Raw genomic sequence first — 27,774 nt, forward strand, 5'->3', positions numbered from 1 at the left:
ATATTCAGGTGCTAGGGAACAGACCCTCCATTCTCTTGATGTGCATGGAGTGCTGGCCTTTTACATTGACAGAACAAGACTGTTTAGAAAGTCACTGCAGGTTGGCAATTGCAGCTAGAATAAAGGGCCAGCCAGTAGCCACTCAATACATCACTTTCTGCATCTATGAATGTTATGGCCTGGCAGGGATACCTCTGCCCCTGCTTATGGTGCACTTTACCTGGGGCCAGGCTTCCTTCAGGGAATTCCTGGCACAGGTTCCTACGCAGGAGATCTGCAGGGTAGCAGCGTGCTCCCTGATACATTTACTGTGCACTAGGTGATTACACAGCCATCTAGAGATGATGCAGCCTTTAAGAAGGAAGTGCTCCAATCAGTGATCCCACCTTCTACATTTGGACTAGGAAGTCACCTAGGGAATGCACATGAACAAGCACTCGAAGATGGAAAAAAGGTTACTTACCTTTTGTACCTGTTGGTCTTTGATACGTGTTGTTCATGTCCATTCCAATACATCTCAAAGAACAAGAGTTATTAAAGGCAACCATTTTTCCTAGTGTTAATTTCAGTGTGTATTTCAAGCTCTTTTTATATACCTAACTACTTGTATGCCCTTCATATACAAGTTAAATAAAATATAAATTCTTAAAATGGAAGTTGGCCAAAAGAGACTGAGCTGAGATCTTTGGCCACTTGTTTCTTTCATTATCTCTGGCTTTCATTCCTATTCCATTTCACCAGAATTGAATCAATTCAACACATACCAGCCTTTAATTTACTGAAAGAATATTTCTCACATATAAAATGAGCACACAAATTTCTATGAATGCTTATTGCTAGAAATATTCCCCCAAATTAGAAAAGCCCTGTTGAGTAAATTTGCTAGCTGAGGATATGTGCTAAGGACTTTATATTTCAGTTAAATGGAATTGTATATAGAGTTTAAATGCACAGTATAACATAGAGGACACATATTAGATGTGAGAAGTAAATGTCATTAATGCCAAATCAGTCATAACTGAAGAAGAGCACTGTGTGCACATAAAAGATTGTCTCTCACTAAAAGAGGGTTGGTCTTACCTCATCCACCTTCACTCCAAAAATCAATCAAACATATTGGGGAAAATATTGTAGTGAATATGCAGGAAAGAAAGGAAAAGGCAATAAGACTTTCAAGTACCTGAAAACTGCACAGAGTTTTATCTGACTCTAGCCAATGCCAGTATTTTCAGAGAAAACACTGCTTACTGCTAAAGTTCTAGATTAGAAACTGGTCACAGTCTAATTTGTGACATTCTGAACTGCTTGCAAGAGCCACATGTTCATTTATAAATAGGATGGTATGTTTTTGCACTCCTTGCTCACTGCATCTTAAAATTTTGCAAATATAACTTATGTTGCTATATGTATGGGTCACTCATTCTCATGTTTGAAAACACATTAATAGAGAGGAAAAGAAATGGAAAGAAACTTTTATTTTAAAAAAATATTTTAAATATATGTAAATATGTAACTTTACAGGCAGGGCTTCAGTTCCAGACTATTCTTTTCTTACATTTTGCTTTGTAATTAATTGTATACAAATTTAATCAAAACCAGTAAGCATAGGTTTGATGAAAATTACTGCTATATAAGGGGTCTGTTGCATGTCTTTACATAGCACATTAGTTAGTTGACTTTCATTACCTTTTTGAATAATACTTACTGAAGAAATTTTTCATGGTGCTGTAAAATTTTTCATGGCATCACTGCTAATGTCATGACTCAAACATACACATTCTTATTCAAATTCAAATCAATAGTAACTGATCAAGACAGATACACTATATGCCATGAAAACATTTCCAATTTCATAGTTCTATTTACAAAATGACCAACATAGTATACATTATATTTTACATATACACTGTACAAGCAGTGTATATACCGGTATTTAACACATCCTAAAATCAAAGGGTAATATTCTGTGATTAAAAGAATAATGCAACTGGACTATATCAATCACATTTTCAGTTCAAATTAACAACTTGTCAGTGTATCCATTCCATCTACAAAGCCAATCAATAGAACAGCTACAGTATTTAGAAAACAAAGAAAAGGTGTTCTGAATCATTTGACAGTCCTGATTTACCATATTCCTTTTAATGTCTAATTAAACTGGAATACAAAAGCATTTTGTAGGCTGGGATAGAAGTTCATCCAGGTCCTGGGAGTTTATGGGAATTGAGAGCATATCAATCCAGATTTTATATATCACACTGATGAGTGTTATCTGAGCACCAATTAGGAGGGTCTACAGTTCCAAAAATGAAGTGTATTGGAAAGAGCAAGGTGGCGGAAGTTTGTAAACTAGCTGCCTGCAGCGTACGTAGTTCTAAGTCAATGTTTAGCTTGTAACTTCTGGAACATTATTCTCACACCTAAACTTTAATAAATAAGCTATAGCATAGCCTTCTCCTACTAGAGGTAACAGAAAAGCATCTTGGCTTGTGATCCCTGTATTATTGTTGCTTTTTAGTCTTGGACAAATCACAATATATTAGAAATATTCCCAGCTATGAAAAAGTATGCAATTTTAAAGATGCTTCCTAGAGAGTCTCATTAGAATTAGAGATGTTGACAAGGGCTAACTTTTAAATAGGTGTTTATTTAAAAAAAGCAGGAAAATTGTTTTGGATTTTCAGCTAATATGTTAACTCCTCTCTCTGCAGGAAGGGTTTAGACAGACTCTTCTGTCTGTGTATTGAGGAAAACCTGTTTCACCCCCCCTCCCCCCCACAGACTTCATTGCTCAGTTCATAGGCTTTAAAATTCACTTACCCTGCTTCTGATCATCCTCTATCCCACCCCATTATATAATCAGCCTCCTGTCCTGTGCTCTGAAAGGAAACCAAAATTTGGTTTCCTTAGAAAGTCCAGTTTCTAATTTACCAAGGAATCTTTGAATAGTTTAGATTTGCTACAATCATCGCAGTCTCCTTGTTCTTCCTCTGGAAAGCGGCAGCTGCAGGCATCCTCCTCCTGAGTTGATTGCTCAGGTATTACATTCACTAAACAGAAAGAAAGGATTAACTTGAGCTGTGTTACATAAGAACATAAGAACGGCCGTACTGGGTCAGACCAAAGGTCCATCTAGCCCAGTATCCCGTCTGCTGACAGTGGCCAGCACCAGGTGCCCCAGAGAGGGTGGACCGAAGACAATTATCAAGCGATTTGTCTCCTACCATCCCTCTCCAGCCTCTGACAAACAGAGGCCAAGGACACCATTTTATCCCCTGGCTAATAGCCTTTTATGGACCTAACCTCCATGAATTTATCCAGCTTCTCTTTAAACTCTATTATAGTCCTAGTCCTCACTCATTATTTCTTCTTGCCTCAGCAGTGACTGCATGCATTAACAAAGGAAGTTCTTCAAAATTATTCAGCTATTTGGCCTGAAATTGCCCTTTTCTCCAAAGACATTTCCTGGTAAGCTAATCTATTATGCTTTGCTTTCCGTGATGCACAAGAAGCTCTCCTGGAAGTGAAGCGAGCCAGCAGCAATGAATCTCCAGGCTTCAGAGAACAATAATGCTTTCCCATGCAGAATGAAATACCACTATTGGCACCAAATGTGTGGATTTATTCTAACCCATATGAAACCTGATAGTTGCATGAGTGATTTTACTAGTATACCAATTTCTACTAATGAAAATATCCAGCAGAGATTTAAATAAAGTCAATTATTGTTTGACTACAACAGAATGTGCATGAGCTTGCTTTTCTTACCCATCCCCATGGTTGAAATATCTGATTTTATTTTCAGTAAACAAAGGAATAGGAAGCAGAAAACAGGGAAATAGTTTTGGATTTTCAGCTAATATGTTAACTCCTCTCTATGCAGGTGGAATTTATAAGCTTTTTGGAGGAAATCCATTTTCAGGAAGGACCTGAAGGAGAGGACTGAAGTTTGCCAGACAAGTCAAGGAGGAAGTTCCAGCTGCGGGGGACTCCACAGGAAAGAGTATGGAGGAAAAAAAAGAGTAGGTTTCTTTTGTTTGTCCTCCTTTCGTGTCATTTGATAAAAATAAGATTAGCCAAGACACACTCCAAAATAACTCAAAGGTTCATAAATATATAAAATCATGAGATACTAACTAAACCCATGGAGGTAGTAGTTTTAGCATGTTTTGACTGGCATTATGCTGAGTACAAAACGAAGATTGAAGGGCTTGTAACATACTGTCTATCCTTCACGAAGCAGAGGTACTGAGGAAGATAGGAGGTTTTTCTACCATTGTGCAGATGATGTCTCACAGGAACACCTAAAAGTGCCATTTCCTGGGAACGTCATGTGGTTTCATTTGTTGTCTTAGGTAAGTAGGAACCTGCCAAATAGTTTATCTGCCAAAAAATGCTGTTCCAATAAACTTGCAGCTTCATGAATTTGATCTGATCAGTTTTGGCTGGGAAAAACTTTTTCAGGGCCAGCTTCAGAAACCCATGTGTGTTTGTATATTCTCCTTCTAACCTTTTGTCCAGCAGTTAGGGCACTTGACAGACCACTCAATCACAGAGAAGATTCGGGTTTTCATAGCCTATACCCCAAGTGCCTGCCTTAGTCACCAGATTATAAAGCAGGGCTGAGCAAGAGCCTGCCAGAGTGCTGGATCCAGCCTGCCAAGCTCTTTCATTTGGCCCATGCAACAGCTCCCAGCCTTGCCCCCTAATGCAGCAGTTCCCAACCACTGCCAGGCTGTGACCTGCTGGCTGCCAGGCTGCGACGGCTGGTTGTTCACAGCGGCTCAGCTCTGGCAGCCATGGTGGCTGAGGGACGACAGGAGGAGATGGAACAGGAGACACACCTTCCTCCCTCCTCCGCACTTGGGGAAGGAGGAGGGAACGCATGCGCTGCCAACGGCCACTCCTCCTGCCCGTGCGGCTGCTTTTGCCGGCGGTGGTGCTAAGGCTGAGGCAGTGGCAGGAGGAGGAGCCTCCCTCCCTCCTTGGTGATGACAGACAGTTGGGGCTCCGTGCTTTACTCATGTGGCTGCTTTTGCCAGCGGCTGCACGGAGGTGACAGCAGGAGGAGGAGGCATCTCCCTTCCTCCTCCCGCCCTCAGTAATGGCCGGCTGGGGCTCTGTGCTCCCTCCCACCCATGGGAGTGCTAGTTGTGCTTGGGGTGCAAAGGAGGAGAGAGTGCTAGACACACTTGGGGAGGCGCGAAGGAGGAAGGCGTGCTAGACACACTTGGGGAGGCGCGAAGGAGGAAGGCGTGCTAGACACACTTGGGGAGGCGCGAAGGAGGAAGGCGTGCTAGACACACTTGGGGGGGCGCGAAGGAGGAAGGCGTGCTAGACACACTTGGGGGGGCGCGAAGGAGGAAGGCGTGCTAGACACACTTGGGGAGGCGCGAAGGAGGAAGGCGTGCTAGACACACTTGGGGGGGCGCGAAGGAGGAAGGCGTGCTAGACACACTTGGGGGGGCGCGAAGGAGGAAGGCGTGCTAGACACACTTGGGGGGGCGCGAAGGAGGAAGGCGTGCTAGACACACTTGGGGGGGCGCGAAGGAGGAAGGCGTGCTAGACACACTTGGGGGGGCGCGAAGGAGGAAGGCGTGCTAGACACACTTGGGGGGGCGCGAAGGAGGAAGGCGTGCTAGACACACTTGGGGAGGCGCGAAGGAGGAAGGCGTGCTAGACACACTTGGGGGGGCGCGAAGGAGGAAGGCGTGCTAGACACATCTGGGGGGGGCGCGAAGGAGGAAGGCGTGCTAGACACATCTGGGGGGGGCGCGAAGGAGGAAGGCGTGCTAGACACATCTGGGGGGGGCGCGAAGGAGGAAGGCGTGCTAGACACACTTGGGGGGGGCGCGAAGGAGGAAGGCGTGCTAGACACATCTGGGGGGGCGCGAAGGAGGAAGGAGTGCTAGACACATCTGGGGGGCGCGAAGGAGGAAGGAGTGCATGTACCACCAACAGCTGCTTCCCCTTTCCGCGCAATAGTAACAGCCACACTCCGTAGGGGGGCAGCCACACTCTGGGGAGTGTTGGGTTGGGGCGTAAGAGGTATTGGATGAGGGCATGGTGACGTTCACAGGGCAAGAGGGTGTCAGCATGGGCTAAAGGGGTCAGAAATTAAATGCTCAAAGGGCATAAGGGTCAAAGGGCATTAGGGTAGGGAGCAAGGGGCTGGGTTTGGGCTAGACAGTCAGTCAATCCTATTTGCATATTTGTTGTTTGCATATCGGATATGCAAATAAAATGTTACTGGTCTGACAAAGGGTTGTGAATGGGTCTGCCAGTCCCTGGCATAGAAACGGTTGGGGACCAGTGTCCCAAAACATTGCCTAGGAGGTGGGGAGGTATGAGCCCGTGCCTCAGCAGCTGCCAGGGAGGCGCGAGCCTTTTAAATATAAGCAGCTGAAAGGGCTCCCAGCTCTTGGCCCTGCTAACACGTTGCCTGGGAGCTGTTGGGAAGGCACGAGCCCTTTCACTTGCTTCTATTTAAACTGGGTTTGTGCCTGCTGGGCAGTTTCTCAGTAATGCATTAGCAGCCGCCAGCCAGGTGCAAGCCCTTTAAATACAAGCTTTGAAAGGGCTTGTGCCTCCCCAACAGCTCCCAGGCAATGCGTTAGCAGAGCCGGGAGCTGCAAGCCCTGTCAACGGCTTCTGTTTAAAGGGCTCGCACCTTCCCGGCAGCTCCTAAGGCACGAGCCCTTTCAATAGAAGCAACTGAAAGGGCTTGCAGCTCCCAGACCCCTGCACTGCCCGAAGCCACAGGAGAGGCACGAGCCCTTTCGCTTGTTTCTATTTAATGGGTTGTGCCTTCCGGGGGGCTGCCAGGCAGTACGTGAGACACCTGGAAGGTGCAAGCCTTTTAAATAGCAGGAGTCAAAAGGGCTGGCGGGGCTGGGAGCTGCGAGCCCTTTTCATCTGCTTCTATTTAAAGGGCTTCCGCCTGGGCAGCTGCTAAGGCACGAGCCCTTTAAATAGCAGGAGTCAAAAGGGCTCTCAGCTCCTGCTAATGTGTTGCCTAGGAGCCGCATGGGAGACGCAAGCCCTTTCAACTCCTATTTAAGGCCCCAACCCTTCTAGGACGGCACGCAACCACTTAGAAATTTTTTTGAAGTGCCCCTCCCTTCAAAAATGATTGCCCACCCGTTATAGTCATTTGGGGCCAATTAATATTTAAGTAGTTAATATGAATTGAAACAACTTCAACAGGAGAGATTGAGAGCAACCCACCCCCGATTAGCCTACAGCCTGGTGCTTTCAGATGATATCTGGGAGGGAGGAGATATGAGTCTGAGTCCCTGTTCCAGAGTGTGGATTCAAATGTAGTACAGGTTTTACCACCCTTAACCGGGACTCCCTCTGGCAATACCACAGATGTCTGGTTGAGAGAGCCCCAGAGCAGGAGGGCCAGCAGTTGGGAGCCTGGCGAGTCTGTTAGAGACGGGACTGCAGGAGCCAGAGCAGAGGGGTGCCTGGGGCAGCCTGCCACCTGGCAGCAAACCCGGGATCATGACAGCACAGGAGGGCAAGCCTGGCCAGGGCCACATCAGCATGGGCGGAGGTGGGGCTGCAGTATCTTGGATAGCAGCAGCAGGGCCAGGGATCCAGCTGCAGTCGGGAGGGGAAGCCAGGCCAGTGCTATGGCAGCCTGGCAGAAGCAATGCGGCCGGGGCCACATGCCACCCAGCATGTAGCAGAGGTGGGGCTGGGGCTGGGGCTGGTCAGCGGGTAGCCTGGCCAGGCCAAAGGAGCCGGCACGTGGAGGGGGCAGTGGGCTGAACAGTTGGCATCAGGAGATCTCCCCTTGTCTAGCAAATTCCCACATCCGGGACCAGTCAGGTCTTGAGGGTGCTGGACTAGGGAGGTCCAACCTGTACTCCTCTATCCCAAGCAAGTGCACTAATCACTGGTATAAAGGTTAGAAGGGGACAGACACAGATGAACACACAAACACTTTTTCCGACAAAAAAGAAACAGATGACCCAAAATAGACTCTTTCAATTTGCTAACGAATTCTGGACATTTTCTGAACTGAACTATTTTTTTCTGATTTTTAATTTGCTAGCTGTATCCCAAAAATAAATTATTCACTCAGATTCAATCACCACCGAATTGCCACAGGAGACCTCCTTTGTTACATTTCTAAAGTCAATTTCCTTCCAGTAGCCTGATGTGGTTTTTTTTAAATAATAAAAATATAAAACCTGATTGTCCTTTTGCAGTGCAGTGACTGAGTTCCAAAGAACACATTTTTAAGTTCAAATATGCTGCTCCCTTTTAAGGAAATTCTTAAACTTGGATTCTCGCCTGTTTGCCCACCCACTAGGAAAAGGAAGTTTGTAGGTAACACATCTTACTTTTCTTGAAAAGAGCAGGTAGTTTTTTCTTGCTGTAGATGCTGAAGCACACGCACAAAGGCAGCAGAAACATTATGCATACCACCGCAGCCACAGTAACAGCAACGCCAATGGTGACCATATGAAGATCCTTCCCTAGGAAGCAAAAACATTCCCTAAGAATGATTGCAGAGCAAAGTTCCTCTGGCACCTAGAGCTACTTTTCTTTTTGCTGCTTCTGCTCTACCAATCTGTGAGACTAGAAACAAATAAAAGGACTCTCTCATGTTTATAACTGAACTCAAACTATAGATACAGCTTGTCTTGGAATTAAATAAACTATTTCACTCTAGTGAGACATTATTATGCAATAACTCACCTTGTACATGGACAGGGATTATGATAGAAGTGGTGGTTAGAGTCATAGTTTCTGAAATTTGTCCGCAAACCACGTCACTGCTATTAGTCCCATTCACCAGGATCTTATCTGTGAGGCATCTGAAAGATGTTTGAAAAAAAAATGTATGAAAGTGATTTAAACCCAGACTAGGGATGTAATAGTGTAAATGATTAACCAATTAACTAATAAGCAAAAGCTTATAGGCTAATGCTATAGACTACATGCATTTTCCTCCTCCTCCCCCCTCCCAGTTAAGTTATTTAGCGGACTGGCCAGCAGCCCAGCTCAGTTTTAGCTTGTGCCAGGTCCGGTACCTACCCCTGCTGTGGCTGTGCAGTTAAAGCATATTAGGAGCCAGGCAAGCAGCCTGGCTCCATTCTGGCTAGTGCCAGGTCCGGGAGTTCAGACCCTGCCCAGACAGGGGCTGCTGCCACCGTATCAGAGCCCACCCCCAGGGACTATAGAATAGTTGAGTAACGGATAAGAATTCATGAGGTTAATCAACTATTCAATTAACCAATATTTAACATCCCTAACCCAGACCTGGAAATTATATCACTTGTTGGGAAGAAAAAAAAAAAAAAAAACTTACTTTGTCCATTGTCTGCAGGGACCATTGGGCTGATGGTTAAATGTCCCATGAGGACAAGTGCGGCAACCTTTGAAAAATACAAAAAGAATCACCATTTCTATAAAGTGAAATGTAAAATGGTGCAAGAGGCATTATTAATGTAAAGCTGAACAATAATAATTTAGCATTTATAAATCAATTTCTATCATCAGTAGCTTATATAAACAAAAATGTGAGACTCAGAAAAGTTATTGCATTAACTAAAGGAATATTTGAATAAGTGGCTTTCATTGTAAACAAATTGCTTGAGGCCCCTGAACTTGAAGAGTTGACAGGACTAATTCTGTTGATGTATTTCCAGCTCCTGAAGTCAGCTAGCCTCTTATGAACTGTGCCCCACAGGCAAAATGTTCCTATACTTATTATTTCAGAATTCTGCAAGTAACTTTTCATTGACACTAGTATCCCAAAGGACCAAGGCCTAAGTTAATGGAGTTAAAGAACCAGCAAACACCACATAAGGCCCCAATTCTGCAGTGACTTGGACTTTTCTACAGATTGGACCTCCTGGTCTGGTTGCGGCACCCTCGGGACATGACTGATCCCGAACAAGGGAGTTTGCTGGAGGTCAATTTCAGGCCCTCTGCTACCAGCCTTCAGGTTCTTCTGGGGGGCTGCCAGTCACCCGGCCGGGCTCCTATTTGGCCACTGGGCTCTCTGGCCTGGCCCCTCATCAGCCCTGCTGAACCATGGATGTTGCTGGACCAAAGATGTTCAACTCATACTATTAGTGGCATCTAAGAATGTTAGGTAGAGTAAAAGGACAAAGGCAGCCTTACCTTCTTCATTAGGCTCTTCACCTGCTGCACAGTTTTTTACACATTTTGAACAGTCGTTCCTAATACAGCGCTGCCCATCCTGACACGTACATTCTGCATCACTTGTTGAAGAACATTGCCTTTTATATTTGAATTTTCCTGTAGAGCAAAAACAGATATCCCATATTGGCACTCCTTTCTCAAAGCATCTGGGACAGAAACAAGTCAATTCTAGAAAAACATTGTAATGGGGAGCTATGATGAAGAGAGGGACCTTCTGGCTGATTTTCTTCAGATGACTCAAACAGAGTGTAGTCCAGAAAAATACAGTGGATGCACCAAACTGATTTTCACTTTGGCAATTTTTTTTTTCCTTTTTGGTCCTACAGAGGTATCAAAATTAGGCCCAGCTAAGAACATAAGAATGGCCATACTGGGTCAGACCAGAGGTCCATCTAGCTGAGTATCCTGTCTTCCGACAGTGGCCAATACCAGATGCACCAGAGGGAGGGAACACAACAGGGAAACTTCAAGTAATCTCCCTCCTGTCACCCATTTCTAGTCTCTGAAAGAGGCTAGGGACACCATTCCTATTCATCCTGGCTAATAGTCAGTGATGGACCTAACCTCCATGAATTTATCTAGTTGTTTCTTGAGCCCTGTTAAAGTCCTGGTCTTCACAAGATCCTCTGGCAAGGAGTACCACAAGTTGACTGCGCTGTATGAAGAAAAGCTTCCTTTTGTTTTTTTAAACCTGTTATCTATTAATTTCAGTTTGTGACCCCTAGTTCTTATATCATGAGAATAAGTAAATAACTTTTCCTTATTCACTTTTTCCACACCAGGCATGATTTTATAGACCTCTATCATATCTTCCCCCTCCCCATTAGTCTTTTCTTTTCTAAGCTGAAAAGTCCCAATCTTTTTAATCTATCATCATATGGGACCTGTTCCAAATCCCTAATAATTTTTGTTGCCCTTTTCTGAACCTTTTCCAATGCCAATATATCTTTTTTGAGATAAGACAACCACTTCTGTATGCAGTATTCAAGATGTGGGCGTACCATGGTTTTATACAGAGGCAATAAGATGTTTTCAGTCTTATTCTTTATACCTTTTCAAAAAATATACAAAACTGTCTTCTTGCTTTTTTGACTGCCACTGCACATTGAGTGGATGTTTTCAGAGTACTATCCACAATGACTCCAGGATCTCTCTTAGGCCTTGTTACAAAACCCTTTTTACAGCTAGGGACCAAGTTTTTGCTTCCATACTTACTGGAGCCATGCACTTCTGATTCACACACAGAAAAGGGGCATGTCTGCCATTGATTTGCAAATGAAGCTTTGCTGGGGGCGGGGTTAGCATACATCGACACGCTGTTGAAAAGGCCCCTGGAGCATTTGGATTGCTCCTGTACCAACAGTGCGCTGGCTGAGCAGGGCCACTTGCAACCCCGCAGAGCCCCGCAGAGCCCCGCTCACCTTCGCACCGGCGGCAGAGCGTGCAGGCCTCGCGCGAGCCCCACTGGCTGGAGAAGGTGTCCGCGGGGCAGGGCTTGCAGCCGGGCGCCGCGCTCGGGAGGAAGGAGCCTGGAGGGAGCAGAGGGCAGGGCCGTGAGAAACGGGCGCTGCTACAGCAGCCCCCCCCGCCCCCCCCGGGCCCCCGCCCCCCCCGGGCCCCCGCCCCCGGACCCCCCCCCCCCGGCCCCGGCACGTACCGGGCGGGCAGGGCGCGGGGCTCGGCGCGGCCCGGGCCAGGCTCAGCACCAGAAGCGCCGCCGTCACCAGAGGAGCTTGGCCGCGTCCCATCGGCGCCGGCGAGAGGCGGCTCCGGGGCTGCGCGTCGCGCTGCGTCTGCGAGGAAAACGGCCGGTGTGAGCCCCGAGGCGAGCTCCCCCCCCCCCCGCACCCCGAGGCGAGCTCCCCCCTCCCGCACCCCGAGGCGAGCTCCCCCCTCCCGCACCCCCCCCGCACCCCGAGGCGAGCTCCCCCCTCCTGCACCCCACCCCGCACCCCGAGGCGAGCTCCCCCCTCCTGCACCCCACCCCGCACCCCGAGGCGAGCTCCCCCCTCCCGCACCCCCCCCGCACCCCGAGGCGAGCTTCCCCCCCGCACCCCCCCCGCACCCCGAGGCGAGCTCCCTCCCCCCCCGCACCCCGACCCGCCCGAGGCGAGCTCCCTCCCCCCCCGCACCCCGACCCGCCCGAGGCGAGCTCCCTCCCCCCCCGCACCCCGACCCGCCCGAGGCGAGCTCCCCCCCCTCCCGCACCCCGACCCGCCCGAGGCGAGCTCCCCCCCCTCCCGCACCCCGACCCGCCCGAGGCGAGCTCGCCCCCTCCCGCATCCCGACCCGCCCGAGGCGAGCTCGCCCCCTCCCGCATCCCGACCCGCCCGAGGCGAGCTCCCCCCCTCCCGCATCCCGACCCGCCCGAGGCGAGCTCCCCCCCTCCCGCACCCCGACCCGCCCGAGGCGAGCTCGCCCCCCTCCCGCACCCCGACCCGCCCGAGGCGAGCTCGCCCCCTCCCGCACCCCGACCCGCCCGAGGCGAGCTCGCCCCCTCCCGCACCCCGACCCGCCCGAGGCGAGCTCGCCCCCTCCCGCACCCCGACCCGCCCGAGGCGAGCTCGCCCCCTCCCGCACCCCGACCCGCCCGAGGCGAGCTCGCCCCCCTCCCGCACCCCGACCCGCCCGAGGCGAGCTCGCCCCCCTCCCGCACCCCGACCCGCCCGAGGCGAGCTCGCCCCCCTCCCGCACCCCGACCCGCCCGAGGCGAGCTCGCCCCCCTCCCGCACCCCGACCCGCCCGAGGCGAGCTCCCCCTCCCTCCCGCACCCCGACCCGCCCGAGGCGAGCTCCCCCTCCCTCCCGCACCCCGACCCGCCCGAGGCGAGCTCCCCCCCCCCCGCACCCCGACCCGCCCGAGGCGAGCTCCCCCCCCCCCCGCACCCCGACCCGCCCGAGGCGAGCTCCCCCCCCCCCGCACCCCGACCCGCCCGAGGCGAGCTCCCCCCCCCCCCCCCGCACCCCGACCCGCCCGAGGCGAGCTCCCCCCCCCCCCCCCGCACCCCGACCCGCCCGAGGCGAGCTCCCCCCCCCCCGCACCCCGACCCGCCCGAGGCGAGCTCCCCCCCCCCCGCACCCCGACCCGCCCGAGGCGAGCTCCCCCCCCCCGCACCCCGACCCGCCCGAGGCGAGCTCCCCCCCCCCCGCACCCCGACCCGCCCGAGGGGAGACCGGGCCGGCTGCGGGCGCGAAGAAGCTCGCGGCGCGCCGGGCCTCACCTGCGAAGCTCGCGACTCTGCTGGCCGAGCGCCCCGCGGACTCTGCTGGCACCCGGCTCCGGGCGGCCCTTGTCTGGCCGCCCCCGGCAGCGCTGAGTCAGCGGCGGGGGCGGCCCGCGGGAAAACCCCCCGCGCCCCTGGCAGCGCGAGCTCGGGGTCGCACCCGCCCGCGAGCTCCGCCCTCCCCGTCAGGGGCTCTGCCGCTGCTGCCCCCGTGTGCGCAGGGAACAAGTTGCGGGAAGCCCCCCGCGCTCCTCCCCCTCCTCCGGCCCGCGGGTCTCAACGCGCCGCCTCCTAGGGGCTTTCACATGAGCCAGCCTCGGCTCCGCGGGTTTCCTGTGAAATTCCCTGGAGTGGCCCCGCCAAACGGCAGGAGCCTGCCAGCAACCGTTCCTGCGGCTTGGTCCCCTCCCTCACACCGCGGAGCAGCCCCACTCCTAGACCAATCCCCATCTCACAACTGGCCCCCCTAGCCTGGGTCCCATGCAGCTCCCTGAAGGTCACTGAGACTAGGAGCCTGCGCTCACAAAAGGCTATCACCTTGCCACGCTTGCTCAGATGCATCAGATATATCAGCCAATATTTTAAAAAAATCTGTTCCTAAAGATAAGCTCCTAAATCCATGTTCAATAATTAATTGAGCAGGAAAATCAGTAAGGCAGTCTTAAAGATGCTGGTGGTTCCATGTGCCTTCTACAACATCAAGTTCAGCAAAACTCAAACTTTTGACAAGGAAATACAGAGTTAAGATATATGCCTACTGATCATATCGCTGCATCAACTCCTGGAAATCATCTGGATATGGTTGATGTGTTTGGGCTCCTTCCTGACCCATGCCTGCCTGATCAATGGAAATAATTCATGTGCACCTTGCTTTACTTAGCTGTGCTGTGTTGGTTATTAGTAGCAGGGCACAGGTATCTTTGTGAAGAGGACTGTCAGTAGTTGGGTGGAAAATGAGTGTAGTCTGTGATTTTAATGGACGGTAAGTGAATGTATTAGATGTCATTGTAGGCATAAAGATGCAAGTGTTGTCAAATGCACCAGATGTGATTTTTCAAAGTGAGTAGAGTAAGTGTCTGTAGACAGCTGCTGTAGAATGTATAGGCAAGCTTGTGAGTGCTGTAGAATGTACAGGCAAGCTTGTGAGTACAGGCAGTCCCCGGGTTACGTACAAGATAGGGACTGTGGGTTTGTTCTTAAGTTGAATGTGTATGTAAGTCGGAACTGGTACATATTGTAGGGGAAACTCTAGCCAAACATTTCTCCAGAGCTCAGTTTTATTCTCCCACACCTCACTTCCCTCAGTCCTTTAGTCTCAAGCTGAGGTGTCTGCTGAGGAAAAGCCGCTCCGCGTCTCCCTGGTCTGCTGGGGGGGGAGCGCTAGCTTCACGTCTCCCTAGTCTGCTGGGGGGGGAAGCAGCTAGTACGGGGTTGCCTCACCCCGTTTGTAAGTAGGGATCCGATGTAAGTCAGATCCATGTAACCTGGGGACTGCCTGTACTGTATGTGTATTATTGCTTGTATTGTAACATCACTCGGAGTTAAAGTTGCATAGATGTTAAGCTTTATATTTTATGATTTTCAAAACTTTAAGGTACAATTCTCCTGAACTGAAAAGTCTAGGAGGACATGAAATTCCACAAGGCAACCATATCTCAGCATTAGTTTAATTTTTTGTTATTAAATCTTAGGGTTTTTTTAACAGAGAAATGTTGATAGGAGTTAGTGGTCATTTAGGCAGTAATAATGATGTAGGTGTATAATTCAGACACTACTGTGGCTAGGTAACATTAAGAATAGTACCTAGTTTTTTTCATAGTGCTTTTCATCACTACTAATATGGGAAACATTACCATTTTTGTGCAGCTGGAAAAACTGAAGTATAGAGAAGAGAGATGGGAGGGCTATCTATTGAATAGGAGGTTCAGAGAGGTGTGAAGTTGATCACTGATCTCAATGTGGTGTTTTCAGCTGAATGGCATCAGTATGGATCAGTGGAAGCTTCCTGGAACAGTCTGTGTGAGCCCTTGCCCTGCCATCGTGCTTGAACCTCCTTCTGTCCACATGCGCCTATGGAAAGGGAAAGTTGCACTCTCCCAGCAAATGCGCCCCTGCCCTACCTTGCTGTCATGCCCAAGTCCCTTCCCCCACAGACCTGAGCCCCAGACTGTCCATTACAATGCCTGCCACCAAACTCAGTCCAGCTGCTCCCCTAAGATCTCTGTTGTATACCTGGGCATGGTGGGCTCTTACAGCATTATTATGGCCTTATACATAGCACATTCTTATTGGTTTTGGACAGACCTTCCTTTATGCTAAGAGATTAGGTTTTATGCTCCATAATTTATCTCCTGTAAAGTTTGCCCTTCACTTTTTGTTGTATAGGGTACAGCAGCAACATGCTGCCCGCTCCCACAGCTCCTCCAGCTTTCTGGCTAGCACAAATTCAAAGGTGAAAACGTACTAGGGATAAAGGAGCCAATCCAATTCACCCACTTGACAGGGAGCAGTTGAGTGAAGGAATACGCAGCTGCAGGAGATGTGAAGACTGGAGAGCATGCTGGGAATGCAAAGTGAAGACACAGGAGAGAGTCTTGATGGTCATGATGTGCATGGTAGACTTCCAGGACAACCACATGAACAGGCACCTTCTCCAGTGAATACAGGCCCACATTCCCTCCTCACCATGTTCAATAGCCTCCTCTTCCAGGGGCCCTAGAATGTGGGGGTTGGGAAGGAGAGTTAAGGTCAGCCTCACACTCAACCCCCAGCCTCACACTCAACTCCCTGGAGCAAAAGGCTGTCCTCATACCTGTAATTGTTGCACAGGGAGATTTTAATACACCACTTTTGCTTTTCCCCTCTTTCCCCTCCCCCCAAAGCTCCCGACCTGAACTCGTTTTCTGTCCCTGTTTTCCCTAAATAAAAATGCATGATTTCTCAACAACAGTCTCTTTATTGCTTGTGTTGAAGTCGGGAGAGGGGGGCTAAAGGCAAGCATATTTAATGCAGGGGGCACCTCATTAAGAGCAACATGTATGACTGTCATCACTTTCTGGATGTTCACAAAACTGTTTTTCAAAGGTTCTCTGATTTTCAGTGGAAAGCCTCGCTTGATGTGCTCTTCTTATTGCTCTTGTGTCTGGCTGCTTGTAATTATTGGCTAGGCACTCCGCCTCAGCCATGCTCCATGGCATAAAACTTTCCCCCTTACTTTCACAGCTGTTATGGAACACACAGCAAGCTGCCGCAACAATGGGAATGTTGCTTTTGATGGCTGAAATCTCACCTAGCCAATACACTGCAAAAACTTCCCTTTAAACATCCAAAAGCACATTCTCCCACCATTCTGCATTTGCTCAGCCTATACTTGCACTGCTCCTTACTGTAGTCCAGGCTGCTATGTACAACTTCAGGAGCCATGGGAGCAAGGAATAGACTGTATTTCCAAGGATTACTATTGGCATTTCAATACTTCCTATGGTAATTTTCTGATCTAAGAAGAATGTTCCAGCTTCCAAGTGTCTGAAAAGACAGGAGTTCCTTAAGATGTATGCATCATGAACCTTTCCTGATCATCCCACATTGGTGTCAGGGTGGTTAAAAACTGGAATAAATTGCCTAGAGAGGTTGTGGAATCTCCATCACTCAAGCTATTTAAGAGCAGGTTGAATAGACATCTTTGAGGGATGATCTAGATGGTGCTTGGTCCTGCCATGAGGGCAGAGGACTGGACTTGATCTCTTGAGGTCCCTTCCAGTTCTAGTATTCTGTGATTCTATGAAATGGCCCTTTTGATCCACCAGTCCCTGCAGTACCATCGAGAAGTACCCCTTGTGGTTTATGTACTCTTTTGGCATGGTGGTCGGGTGCCAACTTGGGGATGTGCGTTCTATCACCCCAACCCAGTTAGGGAACTTCATTGTGGCAAAGCCAACCCACTATGCCCTGCATGTTTCCAAGAGTCACGATGTTTTGTAGCAGAAGGGTATTGATTACCTTGGCTACTTGAATCACAGCAGCCTCCATTGTAGATTTCTCCACTCCAAATTCATTCCCAGCTGACCAGTAATTGTCTGGCATTTCAAGCTTCCACAGAGCTATTGCTACTAACTTCTCAACTGACAGGGTGGGTCTCGTTTTGGTATTGCTGTGCTTACAAGTGGGAGAAAGCAAAATGCAAACTTCCACGCAAGTGGCCTTATACATGCAAAAGTTTTGCAGCTACTGCTGATCGTCCTATAGCCACATAACTATGCAGTCCCACCAGCCTGTGCTTTGTCTCATGACACCAGGGCACAGGTTTGCTTGTTGCTCAACTCAAGTATTTAACAGTGGAGTATGTTCATGGCCTCCCTAGATTCGTCCCTGTTCTGGTGGCATTCCTGATGTGCTCTGGACATACTGCAGGATAAGGTGCCAGATGGTTAATATGATTGCCATAAGACTTTGCTGCTGAACAGATTCCATGTAGGATTTCCTGCTTACCCTGCTGTGGTGTCTGTGTGGATAATCAGGGGGAAAAAGGGTACAAAGAAGACTGCCTTTGCTTTCAAGTGAGGGGAGGTAGAGAGTGCTGATAACTGACGAAATGTACACAAAACCACCAACTGCACTGCCTTGGTCCCAGTGGGCATTGGGAGTTTAACCCAGAATGCAAAGGGATGGCAGGAACTGTAGGACAGCCTCGTTCTCAAAGTTGACAGTAGTGTATTCTCAATAGGGTGACTATGTCAAATTCTTGCGCACAGGGGGACATGCACCTTCGACTTCACATAATTAGGGGCTAGAAAATCTACCTTAATAAGGTAGAATTTATCTCTCAGTATAGACAAGGCTTCAGTGTGTGTGTTCTCCTCTCTACTTCCCAGTACCAGAGCTTGAGACCCTGCAATATGCTTCAAGCATGCCCATTCCCAGCTTCTCACCCCAGTCACAGCAGTGTGTTCTTGGTCCAGCATACCTGGACACAGAGCTTTTCCATATACCAGTTCATATAAGGGGACAGAGAGGGAGGCTCAGAGTCCTTTAAATCAAGGAATGTCTTCCAGATGCTGGTTATCACAGAGAAGATTAAGGAAAGGAGCTCTGAAAAGGGATCAAGCCCCCTCACTCCCCGATCCTAGTCACATGAGAGAATTGGGAGAGGAGTTAAGACACCGCAGAGGGGCAAGGACACTAACATCTTAGCAGCCCTCAGACCCAAATCTGGGTCACCACATTGAAGAAGAGACATTAGAATTCTATGAGGGGGTCTACAAACGTGGACAAGAAGGATCCAGTGGACAAAGTGTACTTGGCCTTTCTGAAAGCCTTGGACAAGGTCCTTCACCAAAGGCTCTTCAGTAGATTATGCAATCATGGGACAAGAGACCCTCTCAGGCTGAAAGATTGAAATGAAAGAGTAGGAATAAATGCTCAGTTCTTAGAATGGAGAGAGGTCAATAGCAAGGTCTTCAAAGATCTGTAATGGGCCCAGAGCTGTTCAACATATTTATAAATGATCTTGAAAAGGGGGTAAACAGTGCAGTGACAAAGTTTATGGACAATACAAAATTACTGAAGATAGTTAAGAGACAAGGTGTGTGTGGGGGGGTGGAATTAATATCTTTTATTGGACCAACTTGTGTTGGGGTATGGCTACACTGCCTCTTTTTTCCAAAAAAAGCTATGCAAAATATGCTCTGCATTTTGCATAGCTTTTTTCAATCCTTTTGTCAGAAGAGGCTTTTCTGACATTTGTCCCATCTAGACTGGGCCAAATGTTGGAAAAAAACCCTCTTTCAAAAGCCTCCTTATTCCTCATAAAATGAGGAATACAGAGGCTTCCGAAAGAGCTCATTTCCTCTTCTGGAAAAAAAACCAGAAGAGCAAACATGACCCTGGACATGGAAGAGCTTTTTCCCGGGAAAACTCTTGGGTTGCGTCTAGACTGGCAAGTTTTTCCGCAAAAGCAAGTGCTTTTGCAGAAAAACTTGCCAGCTGTCTACACTGGCCACTTTGAATGTGCACAAGAACACTGACGATCTAATGTAAGATTGTCAGTGTTCTTCCACAAATACAATGACTTTCCCGTTCGGAAAAAAGCCCTCTTGCGCAAATGCTTTTGCGCAAGAGGGCCAGTGTAGAGAGCTGAGAACTGTTTTGTGCAAAAAAGCCCTGATGGTGAAAATGGCGATCGGGGCTTTTTTGCGCAAAATCGCGTTGAGATTGGCACGGACGCTTTTCCACAAAAAGTGCTTTTGCGCAAAAGCGTCTGTGCCAATCTAGACGCTCTTTTCCACAAATGCTTTTAACAGAAAAACTTTTCTGTTAAAAGCATTTGCGGAAAATCATGCCAGTCTAGATTTAGCCATGTAGTCTAGCCATACCCTTGGTGAGAGAGACAAGCTTTTAAGCTCCTCCTCGGGTTAGGGAAAGGTGTTCAGTGTCACGGCTAAATACAAGGTTGAACAGATAAGTCCAAAACTGATTGTAAAAAGTTACAAAGGGATCTTACAAAAGTAGGTGATGTGGCAAGGATATGGCCACTGAAATTCATTGTTGATAAAAGCAAAGTAATGCACACTGGAAAACATAATCACAACTATATATACAAAATGATGGGGTCTAAATTAACTATTACTGCTTAATAAAGAGATCTGGTTAGTTCTCTGAAAACATCTGCTTTGAAGCAGCAGTCAAAAAAGCTAACCATGTTAGGAACCATTAGGAAGGGAATAAATACAGAAAATGTCACTATCAGTCCATGGTATACCCACAATTTACTGCATGCACTTCTGCTCAGAGATGGCCTTAACAGATGGGCACTGTGGTCACGGGGATGCGGTCCAAGTGTTGCAATGTGTTGGGCCTGGGCTGCCAGAGCAGGTGTGAATGCAGGGGAGGCCAGGACTGGCAGGGAGGTGCTCCCCTTCCTGCGGACACAGCTGGTGGCCACACACCCACTGTTCTGCTTAGTGTTTGGGAATGGATGGCCAGGGAAGCCTGGCTAGCTCCAGGGGTCAGGGCTGATCCTCACGCCCTGTCCCACACGCTGCTTTTGCAAACTCAAAGAAAAGGTTCCAAAATGCAAGATCATCCAGAACATCACTTTTCCTAAGGCCAGCTCTGGTTTTGGTCAGCCCATTTTTAAAAAGATATACTGGAATTGTACGAATTACAGAGAAGAAATTATTAGGGGTATGAAACAGCTTCCATATGACATTTTTATTTTAAAAAAGAGATAATGGGAAGGGAGAAGATATAATAGAGATCAATCAAATTGTGAATGGCATGGAAAAAGTGAATAAGGAAATATTTACCCCTTCATATTACAGGCAAACTAGAGGTCATCTATCAGAATAGATATGCAGCAGTTTTAAAACAAAAGTATTCCTTCACACAACACACAGTTAACCTGTGGAACTCCTTGCCAAAGAATGTTGTGAAGGCTAAGACTATAAAAGGTTTCAAAAAGTGAGTTATATCTAAATTCATGGAGGAGAGGTCCATTGATGGCTATTAGTTAAAATGGTCAGGAATGAAACCCGAAGCTCTGGATGTTCCTAAACCTTTGACTGCTAGAAATTGTGACCAGATAACAGAATTTGGCTCTCTTGATAAGATCATGCTTCCCACTGAAGCATGACCACTTTTGGAAGACAAGATACTGAGCTAGATGGACCATTGGTCTGACACTGTATGGCCATTCTTATGTTTTTGTAATAGCCCTGTCCTATAACCCATGGGAGGCACAGCAATTGTCAAGGACATCTGAGGAAAATGTGGATTTTAGGGCACTTAGAAGTCAGCCATTAACCAGAAAGGCGTTCTTCACCTTAACTATGGGATTTAAGCATGTGCTTAAATGCTTTGCTGAGTCCAGCAAAGTGATAAACTCATTTTGCATTAAGCAGGGTTTTTCTCATTTTCACAGTGGATTTCTGTTGCTTCATTTTTTTTTCTGTTCTTTACAGGCTCTTAATTATTAATGTAAATATAACAAGGTAAGGATGTTAGATGTGGTGTAATTGAAGAGTTGTGTACCCCATCAAATCTTAGCAGTTACACGACTATTCTGTAGTCCCTGGGGGTGGGGTCAGCAGCGGGGTGCCTCCTGGCACCTGTATTAGAGACAGCAGCATGGGATGGCAGGCGGGTGCTGATCCCCATACAGACTAGCTGCCTCTGAAATAGAGGCAGCAGTGCAGGGTGGCAGCAGCCCCTGTCCGTGTGAGGTCCGAGCTCCCCACAGACAAAGGCTGCTCCATGGCAGGAAGCTCGGACCCCTCATGGACAGGGACTGCTGCTGCGGAGCACCCTCTGTTGGTGGGGAGCTTGGATCCCCCATGGACAGAGGCTGCTCTGTGGGATGCTTCTGTCCATGGGCAGCTCAGGCCCATCATGGTCAGAGGCTGCTGTGCAGCACTCTCCTGCCACCCCACCCTGTGCTGCTGAGGCAGCAGGCTGGTGGGGGAGCAGGGGCACCAGGGGGCTGATGCTGGGGGGAATTGGCTTTTAAGCCAGCCCCCTACCAGTACCAGCTCCTGCCTATCTCCCCTGCTGCCTCTGTAGGAGGCATCAAATGGGGTGGCATGCAGGTCTACAGGAGCCAATATGCATGGGGAGCAGTGTTCCCTCTGCTATGTGGGAGCACAGCTTCACAGGTGATTAATCAGCCCTGCCCAATCAGTGAGGTCTGGCAGGGAGCCCTGAGCCTCTGAATGGGCAGGGTTGATTAATCACCCGTGAAACTGTGCTCCAGTTTCTCCAGCCTGCTCTCCTCACCCTCCACACTGCTGCCTCTCTAGCAGAGGCAGAAGGGGGTGGGACAACAGATCGGGTGTGTAAGCCCTTTACAACGACCAATCAGGCACAAAGGTATAACATTAGTAAACTTTATGCCTTAGATTTTTCAAAAGTCAGTCAGTTCCCATTAATAGTAATTGGGTATTCAAATTCATTGGGTGGCTTTGAAAATATACATCTAATATATAAAGGAGAATGTTTGTATGTTTATGCACTAGTAACTTGGACACTATAAGACCTACTGCAACCAAACTTTCCATGGGATAACCTTTCTTCCAGGAGAAGATTTTAAGTTACTTTGGGACCCAATTGGGCCCGATCTCAACCTGTAAAAATAAAAAATAACTTGCCGCGCTGTGCTGCATGGGCAACCCCGCCCACCCTAGGTCACGTGCCTGCTGCCCCAAAGCACCGTCCGGGACTTGCCCCACCCCCACGCGCACAACAGCTCAGGCATCCGCCCTGCCCCCCGCAGCTGCAGTTACCAGGTAGTCTTTAAAAAAAAAAAAAAGCCACACTTAATGGGGTAGGGGGAGGAAGGGGAGGGCCGGGAAGCAGGGCTGGTCGGGGGAGCAAGAGGGAGCAGTGGGGCTGGCTGGAGGAGATCGGAGGAGGGACGGCCGGCGGGGAGCAGATCTGGTCGGGAAGTAGGAGGAGGACGGATGGGGCAGCGAGGCTGGCCAGAGGAGATTGGGAGAAGGGCGGCCAGTGGGAAGCAGAGCTGGTCGGGGGCATCAGAGCTGGCCGGGGGAGATCTGGGGAGGGGCAGCCGGCGGGAAGCAGAGCTGGGGGGGGAGTCAGGGGCAGTGGGACTGGCTGGGGGATATTGGGGGGTGGCTGGTGGAAGCGGGCTGGCCGGGAGAGATCGGGAGGAGGAGAACTGGCCAGCAGGAAGCAGGGCTGGTGGGAGGAAGGGAGGGCAAATCAGCCGGCAGGGAGCAGAACCGAGGAACGCCAGGTAACTCCAGCTAGTTTCTAATATTTGGATGCATGTATGCCCTGCCAATCAGCATTATATGTAAGTTACTGCCTAAATAAAATAGCCTCCAAGCATGAAGAGCAAGGTATGATACAAAGGTTACATCTAGACTACATGCCTCTGGCGACAGAGGCATGTAGTCTAGACGTACCCAAAGTCCCAGAGGGGTAGCCATATTAATCTGTATTTGCAAAAACAATGAGGAGTCCTGTGGCACCTTAGAGACCAAGGGTACGTCTAGACAGCAACACTATTTTGGGATATGTCCGGTATCCCAAAATAGCATTTTCTGTGTCTTAACAGAATGCCCATTATTTCAAAATGCAATCGAAACAACGGGCTTGCTATTCCGATGTACCGGTAAGCCTCGTTCTAGGAGGATTAAGGGACTTGTCAGAATAGCTGTCTATTTCAAAATTGGCACTATCTTGAAATAAGCTCGAAATAAGCTATGCAATTTGTGTAGCTCAAATTGCATAACTTATTTCGAGTTAGCGCTGCTGTGTAGACACACCATAACAGATTTATTAGTGCATAAGCTTTCATAGGTAAAACCCACTTCATCAGATGAATTGGAATAGAAATAAAGAGGAAGGTGGATGTGTCTCATTCAATAATTGATTTAAAAGCAGCCATCCTTCTACAAAAAAGACTTTAAAACCCAATTAAAAAGGGAGACTGCTCAACTGGATTTCATTTGCAAGTTCAATACAATCAATTTGGAATTGAATAAGGATCTTAACTGGTTAACACACTTCAAAGGCAATTTCCCCTCTTGATATTCACATCTCCACATAAAATGCTGCAAATGAGATACACCCACCCTGACATAAATCCTTATGAACATTGGTCATACATTTGACAAGTAACTTCTTTTGTTGTTCTTACATATACCCCTGCTTCTATTATTTCCACTCCAACTCATCTGATGAAGTGGGTTTTACCCACAAAAGCTTATGCCCTAATAAATCTGTTAGTCTCTAAGGTGCCACAGTACTCCTCAAGGTTTGAGACAGTACACACCACTTGTAGCTCATACAGGGCAGTGTTTTGCTATGAGTGTTTGACAGTTGACTGGGAAATCCCATGAACTGCATCACAGAAATTCAGCGGTGGGAGTGTTAATCACTTAATAGGTTGTTAACAGCCCCCATAACATTAAAATTATCATCATGAATTTTAACCTGTTCTCAAACGAAGAAAAATGAAGACGTCAGAACTATGATAAATTTAACTACGACTGATCTCAATTTCTGAATGACATTTTGTGGGCTGCAGTGTGACCCTTCATACAGAAATGAAACAGCTGATTTCCCATCACTAGGTTTAGCACATTTTTCTATGCAACAGCAGGACAGACTTAAGTGCATTGTGACAGCAAAAGTAAATCGAATAAACTTAATTTTACTAATTATATGTACATAACTGAAGATAATTATTACAGAACCATCATTGTTCATCATGTTTGGGATTACATGAGTTTAATGTGAATATTAATAGTAATTTACACCCACTATGCTGTGTCAGAATTAGTTCCGAACAATAATACTTTGCAATTACTTATTGCTCCTTAGACTAAATTCTGCCCTGATTTTCAGTCAATTGGGGTTGGTTCAATAAAAGATTTCACCTATCTTGCCTCAGTCAATGTAATGTAAGAACTTGGTCCTGCATTTTGAAAGTCCCAAGCCTTAGCCAACTGAAACGAAAAGTGGAAAGTGCTATAAAAATATAAACTAACATAAAGGAAAATTTTCAAGTAATTGATTTTATAGGGAATTTTCTAGCAGGTTTACTCTTCTTCTAAGGAAGTGAACAAAGGGATGCTCCTTAGAATTTCCAAGATAAATTAAAAAAAATTCATATAACAAGACTTCTCTCTCATGAAACAAGCACTTGACCATACACACAAAAATGTGGACACAGTTTGTTTTCAGCTGCTGTTTCTTCTGAGTTAAATTAATGATTTTAGAGTAGTGACCAATTTAGATGTTACAGGGTAATAATGGAAGGCTTCCAGAAATAATTTAACTGAGGAAAGGAAAAAGTCTGCTTCAGAACAGAATAAACATTATCATCATCAGGTTCCTGGAGTAGTATTAATACCTTCTCTGGAAGGGAGGGTTAGTGCTACCCTATATTAATTGCTCTGTGGAAGGTTAATTCTGTCCCCTATTAATCCTGTGCTGGAGTGGGTTGCAGATATCAGGGATTAGCTGTGACCCTATTGATGCCAACTGGGGGCAGTGGGGTGCTGGTGCTGTATAATGATGCTAACTTGAGGGCTGTGTGGAATCTATTGATTCTGTAGGGGTTAGTGCTGACCAGTGCTACTGAAGCCAACATGGAGGCAATGCATATCTATCTCTTATAGATTGGGAGGTAGTGCTGATCCATACTGATGCCAGTTCAGTAGCAGTATGGACCAGGTTCTTATGGATTTGGCAAAGGGTGAGTGCTGACCATTGCCACTGATGCTAATGTAGGGGCAATGCATATTGGTTCCCTATGGATTGGGGATAGTATTGACCCCCCATTAATGGCATGACAGCCTCCTATGGATTGGAGGTAATACTGACCTTGACTGTCGGTACCCTACCAGTACCCTATGGATGGGGCAGCGCTATCCCCTGTTGCGGGCACACTGGTCCTTATGGATGAGGATAGTGCTGTCCCCACCTGAGGGTATGCGGGGCCCTATGGATGGGGCAGCGCTGTCCCCTACTGAGGGCACACTGGTTCTTATGGATGAGGATAGCACTGTCCCCACCTGAGGGTATGCGGGGCCCCTATGGATGGGGCAGCGCTGTCCCCTGTTGCGGGCACACTGGTCCTTATGGATGAGGATAGTGCTGTCCCCACCTGAGGGTATGCGGGGCCCCTATGGATGGGGCAGCACTGTCCCCTATTGAGGGCACACTGGTCCTTATGGATGAGGATAGTGCTGTCCCCACCTGAGGGTATGCGGGGCCCCTATGGATGGGGCAGCACTGTCCCCTATTGAGGGCACACTGGTCCTTATGGATGAGGATAGCGCTGTCCCCACCTGAGGGTATGCGGGGCCCTATGGATGGGGCAGCGCTGTCCCCTGTTGCGGGCACACTGGTCCTTATGGATGAGGATAGCGCTGTCCCCTATTGAGGGTATGCGGGGCCCTATGGATGGGGCAGCGCTGTCCCCACCTGAGGGTATGCGGGCCCCTATGGATGGGGCAGCGCTGTCCCCTATTGCGGGCACACTGGTCCTTATGGATGAGGATAGCGCTGTCCCCTATTGAGGGTATGCGGGGCCCTATGGATGGGGCAGCGCTGTCCCCACCTGAGGGTATGCGGGGCCCTATGGATGGGGCAGCGCTGTCCCCTATTGAGGGCATGCGGGGCCCTATGGATGAGGATAGCGCTGTCCCCTATTGAGGGTATGCGGGGCCCTATGGATGAGGATAGTGCTGTCCCCTATTGAGGGTATGCGGGGCCCTATGGATGGGGCAGCGCTGTCCCCTATTGAGGGTATGCGGGGCCCTATGGATGGGGCAGCGCTGTCCCCTATTGAGGGCATGCGGGGCCCTATGGATGGGGCAGCGCTGTCCCCTATTGAGGGCATGCGGGGCCCTATGGATGAGGATAGTGCTGTCCCCTATTGAGGGTATGCGGGGCCCTATGGATGAGGATAGCGCTGTCCCCTATTGCGGGCACACTGGTCCCTATGGATGGGGCAGCGCTGTCCCCTATTGAGGGCATGCGGGGCCCTATGGATGGGGCAGCGCTGTCCCCTATTGAGGGCATGCGGGGCCCTATGGATGAGGATAGCGCTGTCCCCTATTGAGGGTATGCGGGGCCCTATGGATGGGGCAGCGCTGTCCCCTATTGAGGGCACACTGGTCCCTATGGATGAGGATAGCGCTGTCCCCTATTGCGGGCACACTGGACTCTGTGGTGCCAGCCCCCATGGACGGGGGCGGAGCCGGCCCCTGTAGCGGCTCGCGGAAGCCCCGCCCACTGCAGCCCCTGAGGATTCCCCGGGCGGGCCGAGCAGTCCCCCTCCCCCCGCCTGACTGCGTGAGGGGGCGTGGCTGCTGCGGAGGTGGTGTGACTCGAGCACGCTGCTGACGTCACTATCGCCCCCTCCCCTCCATGCCCTGCCGCGGGCCCGTCGGCGCCCCCTCTCCTGCAAAGGTCACGCGCTTCCTGGCAGCGGCCGGCCGTTATCAGCCGCGTGAAGGGCGCGAGCCGCCCCGCGGCCTGACGTGCGCGCGCTCCTCGCTGGCAGCAGCCCGGGACTGCGGCGGGCCGAGCGCCCCTCCCCCCTCGGCGGCGGCCTGCGCGGTCCTGCCGCCAGCTCGGAAACACGGGGCCCGTCAGAGACTAACCGCTTGGGGCACCCCGCCCCCGGGACAAGGAGCCCGCGCGCCGACCCGGGCAGGGTCGCTCCCTCCGGAATCTCCGGTCAGTCAGCGCTGCGGGGTCACGTGCGCACGCATGATGCGGAGTGTTGCAACCGGACAGCCTCTCCTACTTCCCCATTCCGTTAATCCCGCGAGTTACCGCTGCAGAGCCACAGCCAGCAGCGTGACCCCGCCGCGGGGGCCGGCCCTTGGGCT

The 27,774-nt window shown here is 49.3% G+C and overlaps 2 protein-coding genes across 4 annotated transcripts in view; one reads left to right on the forward strand and one right to left on the reverse strand.

The window, feature by feature from the left end:
* Positions 1–1,456: 1,456 nt before the first annotated feature.
* Positions 1,457–27,683, reverse strand: LOC112544937 (tumor necrosis factor receptor superfamily member 9). 3 transcript variants are annotated; one of them, XM_075906434.1, is made up of 9 exons: positions 27,544–27,678; positions 15,905–16,123; positions 11,843–11,978; positions 11,607–11,714; positions 10,144–10,281; positions 9,326–9,392; positions 8,713–8,831; positions 8,355–8,489; positions 1,457–3,050 (listed from the first exon to the last, which is right to left on the reverse strand). In XM_075906434.1, the coding sequence occupies exons 2-9, from the start codon at positions 15,965–15,967 to the stop codon at positions 2,923–2,925; spliced, it is 894 nt and encodes a 297-aa protein (XP_075762549.1). In that variant the 5' UTR covers positions 15,968–16,123; positions 27,544–27,678; the 3' UTR covers positions 1,457–2,922. The 3 variants fall into 3 exon arrangements, with proteins under 3 accessions (XP_075762549.1, XP_075762550.1, XP_075762551.1); XM_075906435.1 differs by having other exon boundaries at positions 15,873–16,123; XM_075906436.1 differs by lacking the exon at positions 15,905–16,123 and having other exon boundaries at positions 27,544–27,683.
* The window catches only part of PARK7 (Parkinsonism associated deglycase), a 42,297-nt gene continuing 42,002 nt past the window's right edge, over positions 27,480–27,774 (forward strand). The window contains exon 1 of the mRNA XM_006117966.3: positions 27,480–27,619. The gene's annotated coding sequence lies outside the window, so the exon portion shown is untranslated. The remainder of the gene's footprint in view (positions 27,620–27,774) is intronic.

The sequence above is a fragment of the Pelodiscus sinensis genome, chromosome 23 (genome assembly GCF_049634645.1).
Source record: "Pelodiscus sinensis isolate JC-2024 chromosome 23, ASM4963464v1, whole genome shotgun sequence".
Lineage (NCBI taxonomy): Eukaryota > Metazoa > Chordata > Testudines > Trionychidae > Pelodiscus > Pelodiscus sinensis.